Below are 24,900 nucleotides of genomic sequence, written 5' to 3'. Positions count from 1 at the left end.
TGCTTATCTTTCTGTTGAATGTATTCCAAAATTGGTCGACCCTAGAATAAGAATACAAGTACAAACAGAAAAAAATTTAGTAAGACTAAAGGAAAACTTTATTCATGTAAATTATTTTGGGAACTTATTCAAGGATGACAGAAAGTAAAAACTATCAAAAAATAAACATACAACCCATACATTTTTATGAGAACTTTCGCATAGCTCTTTTTATGACTCTAAATATGCTCCTTTGTATTCCTATAAAAGAATTAGGTTTCTCTTTCCGTAAAAGCATTTTTGCCATATTCCAATTTCAGCTACACAAGTGAATGCCCAAAGCATTGTTCTGCACATGAACTGTAATTAAGTTGTAAATGTATAACACAAAGATGACAAATACTTAAGCTGAGTATAGCAGCACTTTTTTTAACTTTGATTTTTATGACATTATTTCGAGATTCTATCAGATTGATGCATTCAGGACAAACTTTTTAGCAGGGCCTGTTGCGATAGCATAGATTTCAAGTAAACATAAGGAAAAAATTTTTCACAATGAGGGTGGTGATTCCCTGGCACAGGTTGCCCGGAGAGGTGGTAGATGCCCCATCCCTGGAAACATTCCAGGTCAGGCTGGACGGGCCTCTGAGCAACCTGATCTAGTTGAAGATGTCCCTACCCACTGCAGGGGATTGGTCTAGATGACCTTTAAAGGTCCCTTCCAACCCAAACTATTCTAGGATTCTGTGATTCTATGAAAGAACTGGAACAAGGGCACATATGAACAATTTTCTTCTGGAATTCTATGATTATTTCACATGTTATATCACTGTCCAGAAATTCCACAAAAAGAACAGTTATGATGTAAGCTTCCATAAGCTATAAGCATACATAACTTGAGTACAGTACAAGTGAATTTCTTAAAATAAGTTTATTTTGGTTTCATGAAGTTTCATGAACTCAAAACTGCTTGGGGCAGAAATTAAGAAATTAAATTAATATCATACAGAATATGGGAAAAAAGGTCAGCAACAAATGATCATAATTATCATCTCAGCCTTTCCTCCCAAATTGTGAAGATACAGAGCATATAACAGAGAAGTACAATTAAATAAATAATGATATTATAAAACATAAAAATAAAACACTAGAAAATGTTTTCGTTTTCTTAAATTTGCTTTCCATCATTCCCTTATTCTTTACTTTTTTGTTTGGTCTGTTTATTGTAATGATCCAGACCTTCCCTTGTCTACTTTTCTTGCTTCACAGGAAAAATAGCATTTATTGTCCTCTCATTGTTTTCCTTTGGTCCATCCTGCTTCCTCTTTTATACTAATTTCTGGTTTCTTACCTCCATTCTTCATAAATTCTTTAACCTGCTTCCTCTATAGCCTTTGTTCTGTCCCATGCACTATTCTAGGCTCCTTTTGTACTCCCAACCCTTTTAACATCCTCACCTTTTTTTCAGTTCCTTAGCACATCTTCCTTCCTCTTCTGTCTCAACATCTGCTCATTGCCTATCCATTGATCATTTTCAGAATGAGTTTATTCATTTGTTCATTTCCATTAATATTCCCGGGTCCCTAATAACCAGATGACTAATACTTCACTTCTTACTCTCAGAACACCGCAGTTTCCTTTTATGTCCATTTTTTCTCTGCCGGACATAGTGAGATGTCAACTGTCACCCACTTTCTACAACACACTATTCAGTCATACAGGAACTGTCTCCCGTTCATTCTTTTCATTATAGACATTTTTTCCCTTCTTTCCCATGTGTCAGCTCAACTATTCTGCTTTATTAAAGGACTCCTGTTGATTATCTCAGTCTTGATATGACTCCCACTGAGTTCACTGCACTTCCTCCACTCATGTTTTTCTTTTCTCTACTCCTTAATTGAGATTTGTTGCAAGATTAGTTTTTGCCAAATTATTGTATGCTTTGCATTATTTAGAACTGGTATTTTTTTCTAGAAAACAATTATGGACGTTATCAGATTTAAATCTCTGTTAAAATATTATACTGAGGTGAAACAAGAACATATTTTCACAGCTGATATTCTATTGCACAGAAGACTAAGGCAAAATACTGACCATAAACATCAACATTTTTCATATTATGTTGACGATCTATTTCCAATTATGAAATATTATTTTTGTGTTGCCTAATTTATTTCTTACTGACTGTTATCCAGTAAATAAGAAATAAGCGTATGGTATGCTGAAAATTTTTCAAGAAGTGATAAATGTTATTTTATAAAATATACTTGCCTAAATGTTGTCTTTGCAGAAGTCCAGAGATGGTGATTGGGTGTCTTGTTACAGATGACTGTGGGGAAGGTGATGTAAATGGATACACCTGAGGGATTCTGAAATCAGAAGTAGCCCATGACCCCCTTCTACTACTTTGTGATCCAGATGATGAGGTAAGTGAACATCCACTATGTGGTAGTATGATAGGTGTGGATCTGTTAATGAAATGAATTAATGGATATGATTTGAGGCTACTTTCATAGCACTAGAGATTTCAAAACCATTTACATTCATAGTAATAATATTTTAATAGAAAATTTTAATAGAAAATACTATAAATTATTGTGTTCTACATATTTGGATTTTTACTTCTTGAGGATTTTTACATATTTTTAAAAGCAGAAGGACAAAAATTCTATGAGAATCAGAGATGGAAAAAAAGAAATATTTTGTTATGTATATTTTAAATCTGTTTTAGGAAGAGGTATTTGGCTTAATGATTATAGAGAACAAGAGTTTACTTCTTCTGGAAGCATTTTAAGTTTTTTCTTTATATTAATAATTCTCACAGTTTGAGACATTTTCAATATTTAGGTGAAAAGCCTGAAAAACCTGCTACACGCTGAGTGAATATGTTCAGGTTATTCAGAGCATAGCTTTTGTGTAGACATTGTGTTGTCATCTCTAATTTTTAGAAGAATTATAAAGCAGACACATTGTTGCACTTTCTTACTGTGTGATTACTACCCTTTGTATAAAAGTACCATGGCTGTACATGTCTACAACTACAGGAACTCAGATAATCTGCGTATTTTTGAAGAAAGTGATTTCAAAATAAAACCTCCCAAAAATAACAAACAGATTCATATAGGTGATAGCTAGCCTGCACAATAACATTTCTTCAAATATAGAATATAACCTTTAAACATACAGATTAATACAGGCCAGGCAAGAAAAATTTCAGTCTCTCATAGGAGATGGTAACATCTTGAAAATGTATTTAATTACCTTGTAGATCCTGCTCTACTATTTTGACTTGACATTATTCCAGATGACTGAGAACTTCTGTAGGATACACTACCTGTAAGAACCGAGTTTTTGAAAACAGGACCAACATGAATTACCCTTTTTACTTAAAACATAACTTTGGAAACAAAGATTAGTACTTGCATTATTTGGGACAAATTCATGATTGGTTTATTCAAACAATAAAAATGGTGCACAATTACAATAGACAATGAAAGATAAGGAATTGGCTGAAAAAATAAAGACACCATTCACTTGAGAAAGGATTAAAATAACCCTAAAAATTAATAATGTGTTTTTACAATTTAGCACAGACAAGACGTTTGCTGAGGCACGAGTTGTCTTCCAGTACCTCTTGCTGGAAGAAGATCCAGCAAAAATAAAAGCTATCAAAAGTCCTCAGCAGTACTGCAATAGAGGGTAAAGGTGAAAAGGTGGAAAATTTTCTTTAGTCTCAATCGATTAATCCTACATAGAGCTTAGCTGTCATGAACACATAATATTGCACCATTCCTGCAAATCTTTTTCAAGTTAAACACATATGTTGGGTTCTTTCACCTTTTTTCTTTTATTAGACTATTATTAGACTATCAAGATAGCTCTGCTGAGGTGCTTCAGTTCAGCTATTCTTTTTTTCCCCATCCATCTCTGAGAAGGAAACTTTCTTTAGCGCACCATTAAATCATTGTTTTTACTTGCCCCAACCTCTGCAAGTAAGCTTTGATTCATTCAGCTTTGTCCACTGCAATACTTGATGGGTTGATTCTGAAATGTGCTAAACACATAACTGCTCTACATATAATTTTACTATCTAATTAAATATCTATTTATATTTAGACACATAAAAAACCAGCTAACCTCAACTCTCGCTACCTTGTTATCCATAAATTTATAGGCAAGTATGCATTTAGGAAGGATTTGAACATATAAATCAGACATAACATAGAAAAAGCAATTTTACTGCTTCATTACAATTCAATTGCAATTACATTTGTCTTTGTTTTGGGACGTTTACACCATGTAAAAACACAAGAGTGCTAAAAGCTCCTTATGTAGCTGGAGCTGGATTCTATTAACTGCTGAAGCCAGGTGAATGACTGCCTTAGAATGGATTGTTACAGAAACATGTTGAATGTAAAACCAAGAATGGGAGGGACAGGGGGATGGTAGACCTGCAGAGCATTAGGAATTCTGGGAAACTCTGGGAAACAGTACTCAAGGAGACTGTGCTAATTTCAGTAGGCTGTTATTTATGTCTTATTTACATCAGAGTGTTACCCAAGCTCTGCAATAGCCCAAGAATGAAAGGAAGTGCAGGCAGGTACTGTACTTCTTTCTGAAGAAATTCTTGATGTCAACTTAATTACCTCGATTTTGTTACGAAATACTTTTGTAATTTCCATTTAGTTTCCCCCCTGTTCCTCATGTGATTTTTAGCATGACATGATGGACAATGTTAATCTTTGGTAACTATAAACAATTATAATTACAAAGGTTAATAGAGAGTCAACAACATATATTGCAAGTATACCTGTTCTGTTCAACCATACACATCATTACAGTACTTTTTTAGCAACTGCTGACTATGTGCAGCAAAAATAATTTTGGTTACAAGTAATTATTCACAGAACAGAGTAGGTCAGTACTAGGAAGATAAGAAATAAGTACCCTTATTTCATACTTCATTTTTAACCATTTCCCATCTGCTGGATTGATGTCTACATGACATGTCCAGCAAGATCATGGAGCAGATCCTCCTGGAAATTATGCTAAGGCACATGGAAAATAAGGAGGTGATTGGTGACAGCCAATATGGTTTTACTAAGGGCAAATTGCTCCCGACAAATTTACTGGCCTTCTATGACAGAGTTGCAGCATTGATGAATAAGGGAAGAGTGACTGACATAATCTATCTGTACTTGTGCAAAGTATCTCTAAATTGGAGAGACATGGATTTGACGCTTGGATCATTTGGTGGATTCAGAATTGGCTGGATGGTCACACTCAAAGAGTTGCAGCCAATGACTTGATGTCCAAGTGGAGACCAATGACAAGTGGGGTTCCTCAAGGGTCAGTTGTTGTTTAACATCTTTGTCTACGACATGGACAGTGGGATTGAGTGCATCCTCAGCAAGTTTGCCAGCAACACCAAGCTGTGTGGTGCAGCTGACACCCTGGAGGGAAGGGATGCCATCCAGAGGAACCTTGACAGGCTTGAGCGGTGGGCCTGTGCAAACCTCATAAAGTTCAACAAGACCAGATCCTGCACATGGGTCGGGTAATCCCAAGCACAAACACAGTCTGGGCGGAGAATGGATTGAGAGCAGCCCTGAGGAGAAGGACTTGGGGGTGTTGATTGATGAAAATTCAACATGACCTGGCAATGTGTGCTTGCAGCCCAGAAAACCAACCATATCCAGGGCTACATCAAAAGAAGTATTACCAGCAGGTTGAGGGAGGTGATTCTGCCCCTCTGCTCTGGTCTGGTGAGACCCCACCTGGGGTACTGTGTTCAGCTCTGGGGCCTCCAACATAAGAAGGACATGGACCTGTTGGAGCAGGTCCAGAGAAAGGCCACAAAGATGATCAAAGGGCTAGAGCACATCTGTTATGAAGACAGGCTGAGAGAGTTGGGGTTATTCAGCCTGGAGAAGAGAAGGCTCCAGGGATACCTTATTGCAGCCTTCCAGTACCTGAAGGGGACCTACAGAAAAAGCTGGAGAGGAACTTTTTACAAGGGCATGTAGTGATAAGACAAGGGGCAGTGGCTTTAAACTGAAAGAGGGTAAATTTATATTAGATATAAGAAAGAAATTCTTCACTATGAGAGTGATCAGACAGTGGAACAGGTTACTCAAAGAAGTTGTGGGTGCCCCATCCCTGGAAAGTGATCAAGGTCAGGCTGGATGGGGCTTTGAGCAACCTGATCTAGTGGAAGATGTCCTTGCCCATGGCAGGGGTGTTGGAACTATCTGATCTCTAAGGTCCCTTCAACCCAAACCTTTCTATGATTCTATCATTCTATCATTCTGTTATAAGTTCCTTATACCTCAAAACAATTCAAGTTTTCTCAGTAAATTGCTAATGTATGGATTTTAAAGTATTAATCCTCTTAACGTAATACAAATGTTATCCAGCTACAAATTTTATTTGTACTTATTTTTATTTTTACTCACCCATACGTCCATCTTGCGGTGGATTTATTAATGATAATCTTGTTGGACCAGCTGGTGTTTCAGGCTAAATGAATGGCAAGGTATTAATTACAATATAATAAGTATGTTCATTATTATCATATTGTAAGCAACAGTGTTACATTTTTGAGGTCTATAAAGCCTGCAGATTTCTGATGGTCTCTGCTGCCAGTTTTGTTCATAGCACTAAAATGCAAAACCACAGAATTAAGTTACTAATTTTAGAGATCTAAGGGGTGGCGTGGAAGTACATGTATTTTAGTTTTATTCAAAGAAGTCCTCTCTGTCACATTCAGATAAGAAAAATATCAGACACATCATTTTCTGTGGTGAGATTCCATTCTTAACCTGGCATCTGTTCCTGGATATTACCTCTCCTAATCAGAATACTAATACAGTGAAAAGCTCCTGCTTTCATTCTCATCTAAGAGATGTCATTCAAAGCTTGCCATTCACTACTCAAATATTAGTTTCTAGCGCTGCTTTCAGACAGTTGACTTCTACACTTCTACACAATTGACTTCTACACAATTGACTTTTTCTTAGCATGTGAAGATACTATAGACACGTTGATGCCCCTGAGCATAGACAGAAACAAGATCATGTGGCTTAAAAAAACCTTTTATCCATCATAAAGGAAATTTCAGGAATGCTTTGAAAATCAGTGATACAAAGTTAAGAGCGCCAAGCAATTCACCTCTTGTAACTTCAGACATCTGCAGTGACAACATTTACATCCAGTCTGATCCCCCAAAATTCCCCTTATGGTCAAGGAAGAGAAACAGGAATGAAACCAGTAAGTGTCCTTTAAAATGAGATGAATCACACATACTAATCCATATTTTATACCTATGGATATAGGTCTATCTATGGATATAAACAATCCATAGGTTATAAGGAAACGCTGAGATGTTAGCATAGATCTGCACTGCAGACACCTACGTGTGGTCTGGTGAAGGTCGAAATCTTACATATATTTCCATTCCTTAATATATTAGAACTTAAATTTAATTGCAACTCTCAGTTTCATGCATTAACAACACTTATTTTGGAAAGAGTTACAACATTTTTATCATACAAACATACTGAGATTTCAAGAACTTGCCATTTAATTTAGCAACAGAAGTTTAAAAGCCTGTATATGGCATGTGGAGAATATAATTCCAGAAATCAATGTTGTGATTTATTTCCTTTTGGTTCCTATTTGGGGTGCATCTGACTTCTACTAAGCACCAAGCATAGCTGAAACCAGCATGTACATAAGAATTGTTTTAAATGGCAGAGGGAATCCTATTTTCTGCAGAATTAACAGAGTAGGAGAAATCAAAAGCATATATGTGTATATATACACATATATATATAAAAACATATATACAAAAAAACCCACTTACTTTCCTCATTGGTGAAGGTACAGGATCAATCTCCATTGACTCCATTCTTACAACAAAGGTCAAAATAAGTATGACATTGTAACAATAATAACACATTCATTATAATGACTAAAATTACATTATATTCTCATGTTAAAATTGACTAACAATGGAAAATGTGTAATACATAATGCATAACATATATGAGTGTTTAGGACTCATTCCAAAAGCCCCTAGAAGTAAGAAAAATCTATTAATTGATTCTGAGCTTTGGTTTAGACATTTACAGAAAAAGTTTTTTTATGATTAGCATTCTTATTCTTGTATTTAAGTTAGAATAAATATGCAGAGATTTTTTTTTTGCTTGTTTCCACAGAAAGAGCATTCTGAAATTTCATTTTTTATAAAAAATGAAGTCATAGTCACAGATATAGAAATCTTCTAGCTTGAGCAAGCTGTATGTTCGATTTATTTAAAATTTATTTTTAAATTATTTTAAAATTTAAATTTTATTTTAAATTCCTGGAGTTCATCCCATCTAACTTTAGCCAATTACAACGTACATATAAGTGTCTATACAAGTCATTTAGATTTTCCCTACAGTCAATGGGAAGAGTTCCTCACCAATCTATGTATGTATGTATGTATGTATGTATGTATGTATGTATGTATGTATCTATCTGTCTATCTATCTATCTATCCTTCCATCCAGAAAGTCTTTAGTATAAGGTGCATCATGCCTTAAAGTTTTTTGCAGTGTATACAAAGGCAATCTATACAAGTAGTTATTATGTACACTTGGCTAGATAAGACCCTCTCCTTTCATACTTACGCAATTTGCAGAAGCAAAGCACAAAATCAGAAAATACACTTATCTTAAACTCACTCAAACTCACATGACTTTGTGTATAAAATATAAGTATTGTCATTGTTAAGATTTTCATTGAAAATTAACAGATTTGTACCTACATTTCAGAAGTGGAAGGATGACTATGATGAAGTGAACATGAAGAATAGCCATTCTGTTTTCTTGAAGGAACTAAAGCCATTAATAAATTTAATATTAGAACATAGCTACATCATCCAGTGATATGTATTCCATAGTTAGTATATTAAACCAACACTTCTTACTGGAAAGTGGATTTCTACTTGTACTGGAAAATGGTAGTTGTGTAGTTTGTTCAGGAGGTTTCATACTAAAGGGGAAAAAGAAGAAACAACATATATAAATTGAAAGCTGGTTTAGTTAGTTCATTTGTCTAGCTGGTCAATAAAACATAAAATCAAAGCATTTTATCCTCAATACATGGTTTTAACAGGACATTATTTTGCCATGAAGCAAAATAACAACCTATCTGATAAGCTATTAACCACTACTTCTCTATATCTTAATGTCTGTATCAGTCATTACATGCCTGACAATATCAATTTAGGATAACATTACGGCAAAGTACTTTATGGAACAACAGATGTTAAAATACAACTATTAACTACAGCTGAGACAAAAATCTTCATTTCAATGTATACATTTCCCAAACTATAGTTATCAAAAGAAACGTTGTCATATTTATGCTATCCACCAACAGCTGTGCAAAAGTGATACCTTTGCCAATAACCATAAACAGGAGGAATATGTCTACCAGGCATGCAAGGAGAAGCCCTAGGTCACACTCTCTCAGTAGAACTCTGAAAAATCTGAAATTCAGTAAGAACTCTGTATTTGGTATAATGAAGATGTTATTTATTTGAGATGCAGACAAGGAAAAGTAGGCAGTGGATACAAATATATGAACTTTGATAATCTACCACATACTTAGTTTCCTTTATACTGTTTTTCTTTCAGTTATTATACCAAGCAGCATAAGAGAGCATAATACAGTATTATGTGTACGTCAGAGTCAAAAGAAAGTCTATACTGAAAAAAACACAGAAAAGGAGATAAGATCAACAATGTATTGCAATTAAATTGCTGGCTTCATGAGCTGGCATATTAAGGAGATTTCAGCATCCTTGATCACTGATATTCATAAAGTGACATTCATGAAGGGCTTCTCTCAAGAAGATGGATCTATAGGAAGAAGTACATTCTAACTGTACACCAAGTACTTTTAATATCCATATTCACTAAAAGGGAAAAGCAGACCACACTTGTTAGGTTTTTTTCACAGTAGTTTTTGAAATCTTAGAAAATAAGAAGGGTAAAATAGAACATGGAAACAAATGTTATATGGAAAATGTAATAATTTCACCATTTCACCATAGGTGGATCACAGTAGGTCAATCTGATATCTATTGTTTTGGTTTATGTTCTGGTAAACAGATTTTTTAAACAGTAGTAACTTAGTACAGTTTTCTGCATTAATTCTATTTAAACATTGCAGTGCTGTACAAACCACACGGACTTTAAAGCAGAAATAAGGGCAATTAATTCAGGTAAGTATAACATAAATAACGTTAAAAGGGAAACAACAACAAAAAAGGCTGAAGAGAGTGCAGAAATGTTATTAGTGATGACCCCTTCAGTTTAGTCTTGCAGCTGATCCTGTTTAATATATTCCCTAATGACTCAAGGATAGCCCGCAGGTTGTGAAATCTGAAGAGAGAAAGTTCTGAATATATAAAGATATATTAATATCGAGGAGAACTACACAATGATTTAAAAAATATGATCATTTCAAAAAAATAATTTTAAATAAAATAAAATAAAATTTAATTAAATTAAAAGTAGTAGCACAAAATGCACTTAGGGATGAAAAAGAACTTTGGCTTTAAGTTGGAAATAAATAAGATTAAAAGATTGAGGTATCAATCAATGAGCAGGGGCATAATGATGAACTACTTCTTGGCTATATCTTTGATGCATTTGTGAAAAAAGAATAACGTAAGATGAGTCAAGAAGTTGATTTTACTAGAAACAGAGAAGATGAGAATCATGTTACAAAATTCTTGTATTTTGCAAATGGGTTAGATACTAGGAAAGATACCATAGTACTTTCCAGGCTGATGCTGCAAAGGCCATTGAAAAAAACACAAATCTGTTCATGTAAATGCAAATAAAAATTTTAAAAATTAATATCTGTATGATGATTAATTTGTCACAAAAAATAGACATTGGTGAACATTCATTTTTAGAGTAACTACTGACTTGAATTTAAAAATAAAAGCATTCCTTCCTGAAAGACTTGATTAATGTGAAAAAAATGGCCCTGATGACAGAAATCACTATTCATTTATTTCTGTAAAAATATGTTTCTTCTATTCATACAACACAATATATGAGAAAGGCAAACAAAGCATGACTTTAAACTTACTGTTGTCTGATTACAAAGACTATTTCTCATTTACTTTTGCTGCATTAAACCTCTTACCGTTGTATCTGATGCATTTGTTGTGTTACTTGCTTGAGAGATTCTTCCAACTTTACTGTCTGTGAGATAATCATAGATTTAAACAAAATCTATTTGAGTGATATAAAACTTCATTTTCATACAATTAGTATTATAAAGTGTTGAAATTCTGTTTTCTAGTGGTTGTAATCCTAGATATCATTGTTATCCAGATTTATTGGGGCAACACTATAGATGTTATATAGATCCATTTAACAGTCAGTCTGAAAAACATACGGTTCTTTTTGGCAGTTACAGACTTAGTTCGATTACCTTGTGTTAAGAAGTGTACTGGTAATACTGGATAAATGAATATTAAGAAAAGTGCTGAAAATAGTTTACTTTTATTTTTCTTCCTCATTTCCATATCTGATATAAAAATTCTGTTGCATTTAATATGGAATTATCTGGACAATATATCAATAACTGTACAAAATACCAAATAAGATGTTACCATATTTCTTATTTCATCAGTTCTTTGCAGTGTCTATTTTTAACGAGCTAATGTGAAGAATATTTTCTGTTATGTTATAGACAGAACCAAAAATATCTCCATTAAAGAAGGTTATGAGCTTGCAAAATTGAAGAACATCAGGTCAGCTCCGTAGTATGTGTATTTTTTACAGTCTTTCATTACATGATCATACATTATATTTTATGGAGGATGTAAAAATTTACTCAATAGCCTCAATACTGCATCTTCTTTTTATCCTTAATTTCCATTGTCTGACCTTAGTCCTTCATTACTTCACATTATTCATACTGTGATATTAAGACAAATTATGAATTTTCTTGTTAATTTTTCATGCTTCTCCTTTCAATAGTATTTGAATTCTCTAATAACATTACCTGATATACCTTTATAAAGTCATATTGTTTATGGGAGATATTATGATCTTTTTGCAGATGTGAAACTCTGCAAAAGAGATTAAAGACGAAATATAATTTACATAAGATCTGATTTTTTGTATTCTTCTTTTTTCTTTTTCCTAATGAGAGCAAGATTTGATTAAGAAAGTGACCAGTAGAGATGTCAGGAACAATGCACTTTACCCTGTCACTCCGTAGAACTGGATCATTTTAAAGTCAAAATGCCTTAAAGAAGATGAGTAACTATTTGGATTTCAATATTTTGGGTCCTAGGACAACATGGGGTCTAGACTTGCCAGGAATATGGATAACAAGTACCCACACCACATGCCATCATCTGCACTCCAGTAACTGTACAACTTACAGAAACAGCAACAAAGAAGCTTTTATCAAGGTCATGAGAGTTGTTGGTTGACAGTGACAAGGATGACAGACTAGAAATAAGGAAGGGGATCACAAACAAGATAGCCAAGCATGAGAATCTGGTTCTGAATTTTCTTATGCAGTATTCTGCCTTTCCTAAAGGCCAAGACCTGCAGAATGGAGAGTGGCAGGAAGAAGCACCTGTGTCAAAGGTAGATTTGTGCTTCCTCACCTCCCTGGGGGTCATTGCCATTTGTCAAACTGTTTATACTGTAAAACATTCTTGCTCCATCCTTTTCCCACTCACCTTCATCTCAAAGCCAGTGACAGGAAGACTCAGATGGAGATTATAACTCTGAGTGTGAGCATCTACACTGACTCTCCCATCCTGTGTGCCTCTGCCAGCTGTGATCTAGCCTTCCCCAGCTCCTTCAGACTCCCTCCCAAGTAGCTCTGAAAGAGGGACCATTGCTAACTGAAAGTTGCAGGAAGGAGTTGGGTCCCATTGCACAGGGAAACTCTTCCCTGGTCACCTCAGCCTCACTGTCAAACCATTTCTCCACCGAAACAGCATTGCTAGTGCTAGCCATAGATGCACATAGGGTGTTTAAGACAACCAGCCTCTTCTGACCCTGATCAGATGCAAGCAGTTTTAAAATACTTACAAATACATAGAATGGACAAAACAACAACAAAAAGGCCCAAAGCTATATGCCATTGAAATAGCAACTAACTACATTTTCAGCTTTTCCTGTACTGCCACCTAAACACCTTCCTTAGGTCAAGGAGTGTCCCTGAGTACTTTACAACCACTGTTAAATTAATATCTCAACAGTAAATAGCTTAGAAACTTACCATCAAAAAATATCAAAACTTTGCACAGATTCTTTGGAGATAACATTGCTATTTATGCAACATTCTAGTAAGAGCTTTATTTTACTTTCCCTACAGGTTTCAGTTTTACCATCTGGAGTCAGTACAATAGAAGGGGGCATAAAATCAGGATTCCTCCATGGTCTGCCTTTGAAAGCAGAAGGACAGGACCTTGAAAGACCTACCCACTCCACAGTACACTAGGACTGATCCCAAAACGCAGTCATGGAAAACGGGAGAATGGGCCACAAAGCACTTATGTTTCCAAGCTGTTCTATCCATGAGAACCATAACAGATCCCTCCTCACACACAAAATAGTCAATTGGCCACTGATAGGAGTTTGCCTCTGTCATTTCATACATAGGGCACCTACTGACCAGTGATTCACCAGTATTGCCAAGTAGCTTTAAGTAATATACCTGTCCATGTCCTTAGAAATGAATGAAACAGCCAAATATTTTATCAAATAATTAGAAGTGGCTGAGAAATGAAAAAGAAATTTTCTTTCTAACCTACAGAAGAATAGTCCAAATTCAGTACCTGTTCTCCACAGAATAATGAACTCTATTTCTTGTGCCATTGAGCTATCCCTAATTCAGGGTACTAGCCCTTAGTCTTTTTCCCCATTGCTCTAGCTTCTCATTTAGTTTGTCAGCCCTCGTCTTTTCCCCCAGGCTTACCATCTGAGTATGAGTCTGTCCCCACCTCTTCCACTTTCTCCTCCATAAAATGAATTGGTTTGTTCTCTCCTTGTCCTTTGACTCTCCATTTAATCTCAGTCACCCCACAACTGAAATCTGTTTTGTTAAATAATAGTAACCACAACTAATAAAGTCCTCACAGATTTTAAACAATTAAAAACAGATATATCTGCTATAATGACAGAAATGAGGCAATATCTGACATAATATCAGATATAATGAAAGAGTGAGGCAATCCTGATAAACTATTCTAAGTATTCCAATAAAAGGTGAATATATTTTCTAAAAATGAACCAAAATAACAAGGCAAACATAAGAAACAAAAATAAGAAAATCACAATTAGAGTTACCTTTTGTCTGTGGTATGCTAATAAATGTTTACGATGTTTTTCTTGAAATTCTGAAATCTAAAAATAAATACAGTTATATCAAGATTCACCTAATTATATTTACATAACCTCAGCAAAAAAAGTGATGGAGTAGAACTACTTCACAGTGTTCAAATTTTTAGATTTTTTAATAAGTATTTAACATATCTTCTTTAAATCCTCTCCAAAAAAATATTCTAAGTTATTATCACTGATAAAGAAAGTCTTATAAAGTTTATTTGATCTAGTATGACCTACCCAAGAGTTGGTAGATTTATTTCACTGAATTTATATTTTAACACTATGTTCAATATCAAGGTAAAGACATTGGAAAGAAGTTTAGTTGTGGTGTTTCTTATTTATTAGTGCTAAGCAAACACACAAAATTAATGGCAACATAAAAATTAATATGTCTTACTGGCAATCATAACTTGCCTTGTAAAAATACCCTGTTAATTAAAAAATAATTGTTAGAAATACTCTCTCGTGGTTTGTAAGCACTACTTGTGTCCAAATGAGGATCATAAACCATGACAGGTTAAAAGTTAAAACATACAAGGTAGGCAAGACAAGAGCTTGAGGAATAAATTGCAGTAGCAATATGTTACTAACAAATCTTTCTTCTCACGTGTAAGAAAAGTGCCAGAAAATGTGTAAGGATAGAGACAACTGAAAAGAAACACTCTAAGAAGATAAACCCATAGAGGAGTATCTGATTGAAATGGTTACTTTTTATTCACTGTAGAAGAGCCTGGGAGATTCCCACTGGATATTCAACAAAGGATCAGAAATGTCTTCAGAAGAACTGGTGGAAGAAACAGCCGATCAGCAAGTAATGGCTCTGAGCTGCCTCCCACTGCTCAGAAATGAAGTCTTGGGTCTATGAAGGAGAAATCTGTGAAAATGTCAATTCAGTGCTCAGTACCAGTCAAAAAATGCATATCAGATCTTAGAAGTGGTTAAAAAAGGAATAGAACATGGAACATCATTATTCCACCTTAAAAACTATATGTTACTCTATCCTGAGGTTGCTTAACATCTCAGAAAGGATATAGCAGGTCTGGAAATAGTTCAGATTATTCAGAGGTATGTAAGAGTTTCAGTAAAAGAATGGCCACATAGAATATTAAGTCTTCATGGCTGAAAAAAAGACAGTTGAAGAAGGGATGCGTTAGCAGTCTAATGATTAGCACAGATTGAGTGAGTGGGATGGTTACTTTTTCCTCTAGAATCAGATTCAAGAGTATCAAATGAAACTAGCAGATAGCAGGTTAAAAGCTGAAAAAGGAAATCATCATCACACAGTGTATAACCTGTGGACCTTCCTTCCATATTATGTGATAGATGCTAAATATTCAGAAAACAACTTGGCAGTTACATGGGGAAAAATATCGACTGAAAGATTATGAATGCAAAGGCACCAACCCCACATTGAGAAATTCCTGTGCCACAAACTGTTGAAAGCTAGGAAGCTCTTCTGGGGACATACACTACATGCTCTCATGTGCTTTCCTAAGCACCTACTGTTGTGGCAGGATATCAGATCAGATAAACATTTGCCCTAATAGAGCACAAGCTTCTTTTATGTCTTTTGATGCTGGTAGAAGTTCTGAACATACCTTAATGACTTAATTACACTTCAGTGTTTCCCATAGGTTATCTCAGGCTACAGAAAATCCACCTTAGTCTTTTGAGATCGTGTCCACTTTTTCCTTTCTTTGACATATTACAGAAGTTTGTATTCACTTGTGGTGAATACAATGTGGTGGTATAGCTTACTGGATTTGTTACAGAATAACTGCTGATCATCGTACATGCTGTTAAAAAGTGTGTATAGGACAGAGGAAGGCTTCTTGTTTACCTTGTGTCACCTATGTATCTTAGGAGGAGGAGTGCTGAGGAAAGGGACCACGCTCAACTTTGGAGAAGTTTGTGAAGCTTAGAGTAGAGAAAATGTGAATCCATAATCACCATTAAAGAAAGCAGGTGATTTTCCCTGGGTTACTTTTCTGCTGGATCAGCAAGCTCACCACAAGCCCAGACAAGTACCAGCCCAAGGGAGATGAGAATACACAATGAAGGTTGCAGGTGGGCTCAGGGAGGATGTACTGCTATAGTTCAACCTAGAGTGGTTGAAACTGCCACTGAAATGCTCAGTAAGAGAGACAGGGACAGGTCCCAAAGGCAAGCTGAAGAGATGCAGAAAATGAGGAGGCAACGGGCATTTATATGTATTTGTTTAACCCAGACAGCTACTAAAGTTCTGGCCTGGAAACTATGCCTGAAGGAAGGCATCCTGCCTCGAGTTTACAGAAGGCAGGGAGGAAATTTACCTTGAAATCTTTTATTGCATCTGTCTGAAAAATACAGATCTGTTTGGGCATTTTTTGCTTTTTAGGAATTAGATTGTCCTTATTTTTAATAAAGCCTAGTCTTTAAGATGAGGGATTTTGTTAACTTGCTCACTTTGATTAAAAAAAAAAAAAGAAAGAGCGCACACACATTCAGCTCAGGGCTTTAGCCAGCTCAGGTTTTCACTGTGTAACTTTTTATTGCTATAATTAGGCCACACTATCTGGGCATGTTTAAGGTTCTGGCAGATCTAATTTTTCATTGCATGGCATTGAAAGTGATTTCACATCATTAAAATAACCAGACTAGAGGTCCTCAGAGAGAGTTTGAAAACATAAGCAGAGACTCTGATGAATAATTTATGCTTTCTTAAGAACTTTGAAACTGTGAAGTTAAGGAAGTAAAGACGGTAATGGGCATACATTCATTTTCAAGCATTCACTCATATACCTTTCCCATTTATATAAAAATCAGTAGAAGCTGCTGATTATTTTACAGAGTTAACAAGTTCTAAGGTAGATTCACCTGTGTTACTTCTTTTGAATATTTCTTGCATAAGGTATCTATTCCCATGAACAGTGATTGAATATCAGGATTTGTCTACCAAGAAAAGAAAGTATACCAATGTTAGCATTTTTATTTTCAAGCTATATTAAATAAAGCATTTTGTGAAGTGTTCCTTAAATTGATTTATGTATACAAATAAAAACTGGACAGATCAAGAGTAGGATGATACAGAAATTGAAAAAAAAGCCTAGTTTTCTTTAATGTCCTTATTAACCATCATGGAAGGCTTTGTGCTTTTGTTTAACTATATTACGCACATATATATTTTTGTAAGTAAGATGATAATTTCCAGACGACATTCAAGGAAGATGTTGTGGTCCCCTGGCAGAGGCATTGCCTTCAGACCAACAGCCAGGTTTCTGGCAGCCTTCCTGGGCTTTTTGGTTCTCACCATCCCCAGCCACATGGATGCATCTTACAACCAGTTTTGTTTCAAAGTCCTTTTTCAGATTGGTTCCAAACCTGACTGGGTTCTCTTTATCTCTCCTGCCTGTTGGGCAGCAGAATGCTATTCTAGCATAAGAAAAAAGCTCTAAAGTGATAGATGAATTTTTCAAGTATTTTATGTCTGAAACTTTTAATCAGAGATCATGATGTGGCTTCACAAATGGCCATCTGTGTTTTTAGAAAATGCTGAGTAACTACCCTGTACCTAAGCTAGCACTGTAATTCATGAATAAATTTATTATTTATAGTGAGAAATAAATGCTACAAAACATAAAACGAATTTCAGAATGATAATGACATTTGGACATCTATCCAAATATACAAAGCAATGTAGACAACTTAGTTAAGTGTTGCTTTAATCCAGCATACAGGTATTCCTAATTTATTCATAAGAAAAACAAACAAAATACAACCTCAAAATAGCTACACTAGTTATAGTACTAAGATAGTTATATTAGTAAGAACTAACAGTGGTCACATTTCAATCATCTTCTACTGTAATAGTAAACAGCTTTGAAAATTGAGGAATCTAGCAAAAAACCCCACTCATCTACCTGTAAACTGTACAATTCTCTTTTATATATTCTGATTGTGTAATAGAAGGAAGGTTTATGACTAGCCAAAAGTTGAATAAAAAAGCAAAAACAATCCTAATATATTTAGATTATAAAAAGAAGATTGTCCCAGAAAAAAGGCATCCTTCATGTATGGAGCCACCACTCAAAATCCAATCAATAAGAACTGAAACTGTTGCAGGCAAAATGTAAATTAATACCAGAAGCACTAAAGGATCTCAAAAAGTTTTAGAAATTGGAAAATTAAAGAAAGGTCAAAGAAAGAAGAAATAGGACATCTCTGAATGAAGCAACAGTTTTCTAGGCTACTAAGAAAAAAGAAAGATAAATGCTATTACTTAAATTAAAAATATTACATTGAAATAAAAAAGAATTAGGCTTTGTTCCATTTGGAAATGCACAAACATCTAGAGAGATAATATTTTTATCTACTCCAAAAATAGTATAACATTAGTATAAAGTCAAATATCCAAGATTATATAACAGCTGCATTTGCCAAACCTATTTTCAATGTGCGCTTATATTATATATTTTTAATAATAAGAGGGAATTGAGTCTCATATGTATGAAAAATAATTACATGAGGAGCTAGATTAACAACCTGGATTTGCAACAGATTTATATCTTTTGTTCCCCATGTTCTGACATCAGATACTTCAATGTCCTGTATAGCAATTCATCTGAGCAAAGATGGCATGCATGTTTGGGTACTGTAGAATCGTGCATGTGGCTGCCAAATACACTTTTGGTTATTGATGAGCTGTACTTGCACTTTTCTCACCAGGGGAACTAAACTGCTTTTCCTTGCTTTCCCCAGCTACCATTTTTTATGGAACCCACAGGAGGAAATTAATTGCATTTTAAACTTCCTCTGCTCTTTTGAATTTGGTTGACATTAACCAAAGCATTCAAAAATTTCAACAGGGTGAATCAGCAGACTGAGGAGGAGAAAAGCAGATAGACAGCACAGTCTAACCTATCTATGGTATTTAAGTAAAAAAAATACAAACAAGACAATAAAATTTCATCTGGAAAAATTAATGCATTCATAAAAATAAATTTGACATCTTTAAAATGTATTCATAGGAGGCAAGCTCTAGAAACCTATTTAGGGTCCTAACAAAGCAATGACCTTGCTTTAAGAACCTATCAGATCTGAGAAAAATAAAAACCAACCAGCTTCATTGCTGATTTGAAAACTCTTTAAAATAAAGGTTTGGAGAACACTTTATATTTTATCTGTTGCATGGAGGAGTAGCAGATGTTAACATGATATTCTGAAATAATGAACAGCGAGATTCTGATTTATCATAACACTTAAACATCCTCTGGGAAAAACAAGTGGGGATTGTGAGACATAGAAGGAAGATATAAAGGTGACAAGCATGCATTACTTTAAAGGTGAGAATATTTAAGGTGTAGATGTTGATTGCCCCAATATAAAATTTAATGAGGAGTTTTAACACTTTTATAGGACCTCCTACTCATTGGGAATTCTTCCATAGCATCAAGCTCTTAAAGATTACCCGGTATATTTCCACTCAAGTTCCTGAATTATAGAGCCATGATTTTTTTATATGCAACTTTAATTATCATTCCAATCATTTTATCTGTTCTTAATCAAGGCTAAGCAATCATCATTAATGTCTTTTTTAAAGAATATGGTAATTTGCTTCCTTCCAGTCCTCCAGAGCAGTGGCAGGTTCTAATGAAACATCTAATATTTTTGTTAGTATCCCAGTCATCACATTTTTAAATCCCTTCAGTATTTTTTAAGCAAATTATCGAGTTCTGTTTAAATGCTGCAATTTAAGACTGATCTAACTTCAAAATTACCTTTGTTTTGGGCAAGGTGTTGGACAAGATAACCTCCAGAGGTCCTTGACAACTTAAATTATTCTGTGACTGAAATTAGCAATGAAACTTGCAGCCAATTCAGTAGGCTGATATTGAAAGCTTATTAGAATACCTCCTTTATGAAGTTTTATGAGGGGCTTTTTGGTTTTGTTTTTTTTTTTTTATTTTATTTGATTACTGTGCGCATTGTCCCTTCATATTATGTTTGCTTTCTGTTGTTTTGCCGTAAGTTTTTATTTTTGGTAACATTGTCTTCTTCACCCTGTTTCAGTTCTGCAAGACTCTGTGTTTACAAATATGAAATATAGTGTCATAGTTTTTTACTTTTTTATATACAGTATGTAGAGGTAGAGATTTCTGTATTTAGATATACATCAGCTCAGTTTTAAACATATGTAGAGAAACCATGTCCTTCTTCAAGGTCACTGCTTCAGGATTAGTCCCCAACTGTCCTCTGTTTCATATGTGTGATTGCCTTATACCCTTGTAGGACTTCATGTGTTAGCTGTATTGAATGCTCTTAGTATTTTTCTTCTATCATTGTAAGGCAGGCTTGTCTCTTAGGTAGGCATCACTCTAGGAAAATATAAATGTTTTCACAACCCATTTATGAAATCAGCTAAGGAGAAGGTGGTTCCTGGGAGAAATGGAAATCTTTCTAATGATTTCTAAAGAAAGGGAATTAAAAGCTATTCATTCTCTAGTGAATAAGAATTCCCAACAATATTTTAAATTCTCTCTTAATTACATGGCCATGAGGAAAATAGTTACGCTTAAGAGAAAACAGGGAAATAAAACCAATACACTTGAAGACATTGATGTTCTGCCATGTAGATTTTCGATTCAGTCCATTACCTGAAATAATTCATTACAGTCCACTTTCTCTGATGTACAAAAGCCAAAGTCAATAAACATTTTTCTACGTTTTGAAAGTAGTCACTGATATTACACAGTAGCCAGTCACATTTCTTGATAAGGTTGGAGTGATTTACAGTCCAGCAGGATCTGAAAACTTAGAGAGTCTCCAAAGGCTTTTATTTGAAAAAATCCATAAAACTAAAAGCTGCATGTTGCAGAAGTATCTAAGTTTACCAACCTACCATCAGTAAATATTCATGTCACAGTTGGCAAACAAAAGGGAAGTATTTTGTAATGCAAATAATTTAGCTGTTAAGCAAACTACAGATCAATGTAATAAAACAATACTAAAGCTTCATTTACCTGTTTTGAAAGGAATAATGTACGACAAGGAGTTTTACAGATCAAACATTCGTCTTTTTTGCCTGTAAGGTAAAGACATATTTAAAATATACATCAAACTCAATAGATAATGAATACATTTTTAATAGAAATTGATGCCTAAACCTTTGTTTGGACCTTATGGAAGGAATCTGAAGATTATATAAAAATGCAAATAAAGACGAATAAAGAATTTGATTCTATAACCATTACACACAGTTGCACAGGGAAAACCTGTGTGAATATCATCAGGTCTTACTCCTGTAAATAAACATTCATGTAAATGATTTTATGAATATCATTACTGTCACTGAATGCAGGTGACTTTTATTTCCTTTGATTTAAATAGGACTACTTGCCTGGTTTGATTAAACGTATGCTTAAGTACACTAATGAGTTAGAGTCAACCAGACATATGACTTTTTAGATTGGGGCCTAGTCTGGCTCTCTCAATAAAATAAATGAAACCTTGACTTCAAAGAATTAATAATTTTACCTTGTGAATTTTTCCAGTAAAAAATTCATCACGACACTTTTTAAAACTTTATAATGTTTTAAAATGTCTCTTTGATTATTTGCAATCATATTAGCAAATATTTCTAGTAAATGCATATGACTACAATATTTATAACTGATAATTTTACTAAGTGCTTCCTTTTTAAGGATTCTAAGGGTCAATATTTATAAAAATCTTCAAAGAGTAAATACATTTTAAACTTAGTATTAATAACATTATTATTGAATTCACAGAAAAAAAATATATAAAGACTCAGGGTTTTTTTCTGCCAAACGGTATTAACAGCAGAAAGGAAAGCTGTTGTACAGGTTCTAGGAGCCTGCAAGTTGTATTTAGAGGCTACATTTTGTGATCCTCTCTCCTCAAGAGCAACCCTGTGAAAACTTTTAGTCAAAAGTTTTTAATTCTAAAATAATTCTAAAATCAATCATTTATTCTGTGTGTCCTTACAAAAAACAGGGCATTTAGTGTGACCTCAAAGAGAAAAACATTTGCCTACTATTTTTACCTTTTGAAAAGCAACTTCCTTATTTTGCTGCCTTTTCCACAGATCTTCACCTAAGCATATCACAGGAGTCCCAGAATATGACTTAGGAAGTGCATACAACACACAAGAGCTTCAAATAATGCTGCTGAAAGTTTTCTAGCGTTTCAGTGACAACACTGAAATTTAAAATGTCTTAAGACTATTAGCAAAATCTGCCCTAAACAAATCCTATGTTTTGCAAATTGCTCTTTCACTAATGAACAAGCATGATCAAAATGAAAATTAGAAGAGCAGGCTGCCATCTTACGTTTTTTGTAATGCAATCATGGATCATAAGCATCCAGACTCATTATTAAAGCCTCCAGTTTTTGGTGTCTAATGCTTGTTCTCAAAGTAACATTGCTCCAGCCAGATTCATCTGGCAGCAGACATAGGTTGTTTTTTACTATTTAAAGAAAATCAATAGCAAGAATTGAAGAGGTTTATCAATAACATTAAGCTGACTAAAAGAAATGTTAAAGCCTTTCTTTTTTCCACAGTGAGTCAGAAATGCTGACAGTTAACGTAAATGTGTGCACGCTGGCACTGCCTGACCCGCTGAAGCAGAGGGCTGAGCCACCCATGCCTGCAGCACCCATTACCTTTCTGGAGGCAGATCTCACAGATAACATGGCCACAGCTGGTGAGGCTGAACCGTGGGCTGGGCTTGCGAGGCTCACAGAAGCAGACGTTGCAAAAGACTGGGGTGGCCATGGGGTGGAGGGGCAGGAGGGCCCAGCAGGAAGCAGGCGGCTGAGGCAGATGCCGACCCTCCTTGCTGCGCCCGGGGTGAGGCCTACAGGCCTCCGTCCACCATGTTCCTCCAGCCTGAGGCAGCGCCGGGCCCTGAGGTGAGGCTGCCAGCACCCCTCCCGCACCTGGGGGGCCTGAGTGCAGCAGAGTTTGACCCTCACCCCCCAAAAATGGGGTTTTTCTGGCCTCTCACTACCAAACTGGAGAGGGTGCCCACACAGAGGATCCTCTCTGAGACATTTCCCCCAGTTAGGTTCTTCGCCACAAGCCCTGTCCTCCTCACAGAGGCGGCCACGCAGCAGGGGCTGCCATTGGGACAGCAGGTGTGTGGAAAACGGTAGTGGCTTTTCACTCATCTAAACGTGGGCATCTGAGAAGGTTATTAATTTACTGTCACAGGTTTGTTTTTGCTTCTTTTGTTGGGGAAAAAAAGTGTAAACCAAGGAGTTTTGATTTGATTTTCATTTTTTACATTGCAAAAAACCCAGGGCTTGCTAATTTCCCTTAATGAAAATTTTAGGGGAAAAGTCCCTTATAGACCTATTTGCACTGCAGGCTGTAGCTCTGAGTACGACAGAGTCACTGACTGCATAGAAGGAACCTCTGGCTTTTAACTTCATAAAGACTAATTCCCCCAAAGTGCTTCCCAAATAAGCTGTGATTCAGCTTCTGCTTTATGGAGTTAACTAAAATTCTTAAAGAAGACAGAAAACATTTAATCAAAGATATTTAATTATTATTATTATTATAGATATTATAGACCTAATTAATACAGAGGAACATAATCAGCTCCTTTATAAATTCTGATATGGTGGTGCCTGTCCTTTAAGTTTAAAAGCTTAAGTTTATTGTAAATGAGATAAGTTAAGTTTGTCATTGGGATGTAGCTAGAAGCCTTACACTAAATATCAGCTAAAGTCTGAACCACAACCCTTTACTTAAACTTACTTCTTGGACTTCATATATACCGTATGTATGTAACATATCTTTCTTTCTTTCCCACTACCAAAGATGTTATTACAAGACTTGTTGTGAGTCCTATAAAAGTGAATTTAATAACAGTTATTTACTGGTCATTTCAAGTGAAAACTCTAAAGTCTTTGGATTTTTAAATATATGACGCATCTCACTGAGTAGCTTTAAGAGATTTTATTTTAATTCATTTGGTCTGTAGAGCATTGCTTTTTGTCTCTACTTTCTATCAACTTTATGGATTCTCACATACAGCTGTATTTCATTCCTATACTGTTAACGTTACTGAACTTAAAGGGCAGTGTCATTTCCTTGCTAATGAAATCAAAAGGTGAGAAGATAGAAAAAAGAAAGCAAGCAGTGCCTTTAAAACAATAATTGGTCTACAGATATTTCAGATTTCACTACCTTTTAGACTAGTGAAGGGTCTAGAAAGACAAACAGGAAGCCAAAGCCCAATATTCTGCTATCACAGTGCTCTCCAGAAACTTTTTCATTTTCATGTTTTTACATGTTAATCATGTGCTGAGATGGGTCATGTTATAACCACATTCAACTCCTTCTTACACTAGTACTGCTTTGTAAAGCTAATTATCTGGATTTTCAAGCTTTTGACTTGTAATTGCATGATACTGTAGCTATTCTGCTAGTTGTATGTAAACTAGCTAAATTAAGGCATAAATGTATATTCAACCAAGCTGCAGTAAGTGA

The 24,900-nt window shown here is 35.1% G+C and overlaps 1 protein-coding gene across 1 annotated transcript; it reads right to left on the bottom strand.

The window, feature by feature from the left end:
* Window positions 1-3: 3 nt before the first annotated feature.
* On the bottom strand, window positions 4-23,178 carry RNF212 (ring finger protein 212; the record flags this gene model as incomplete). Its single annotated transcript, XM_081999799.1, has 12 exons — window positions 4-41; window positions 2,251-2,447; window positions 3,241-3,309; window positions 6,431-6,498; window positions 7,844-7,889; window positions 8,792-8,861; window positions 8,954-9,018; window positions 11,191-11,249; window positions 14,367-14,423; window positions 17,262-17,336; window positions 21,404-21,465; window positions 23,067-23,178. 12 exons carry the CDS (start codon window positions 23,176-23,178, stop codon window positions 4-6), a joined length of 918 nt encoding a protein of 305 aa, XP_081855925.1.
* Between the last annotated feature and the right edge of the window lie 1,722 nt (window positions 23,179-24,900).

The sequence above is a fragment of the Phaethon aethereus genome (genome assembly GCF_964289735.1).
Source record: "Phaethon aethereus genome assembly, chromosome: 4".
NCBI lineage: Eukaryota > Metazoa > Chordata > Aves > Phaethontiformes > Phaethontidae > Phaethon > Phaethon aethereus.
Note: the sequence above shows the minus strand (reverse complement) of the source record. Positions and strands in the feature narration are given on the sequence as shown.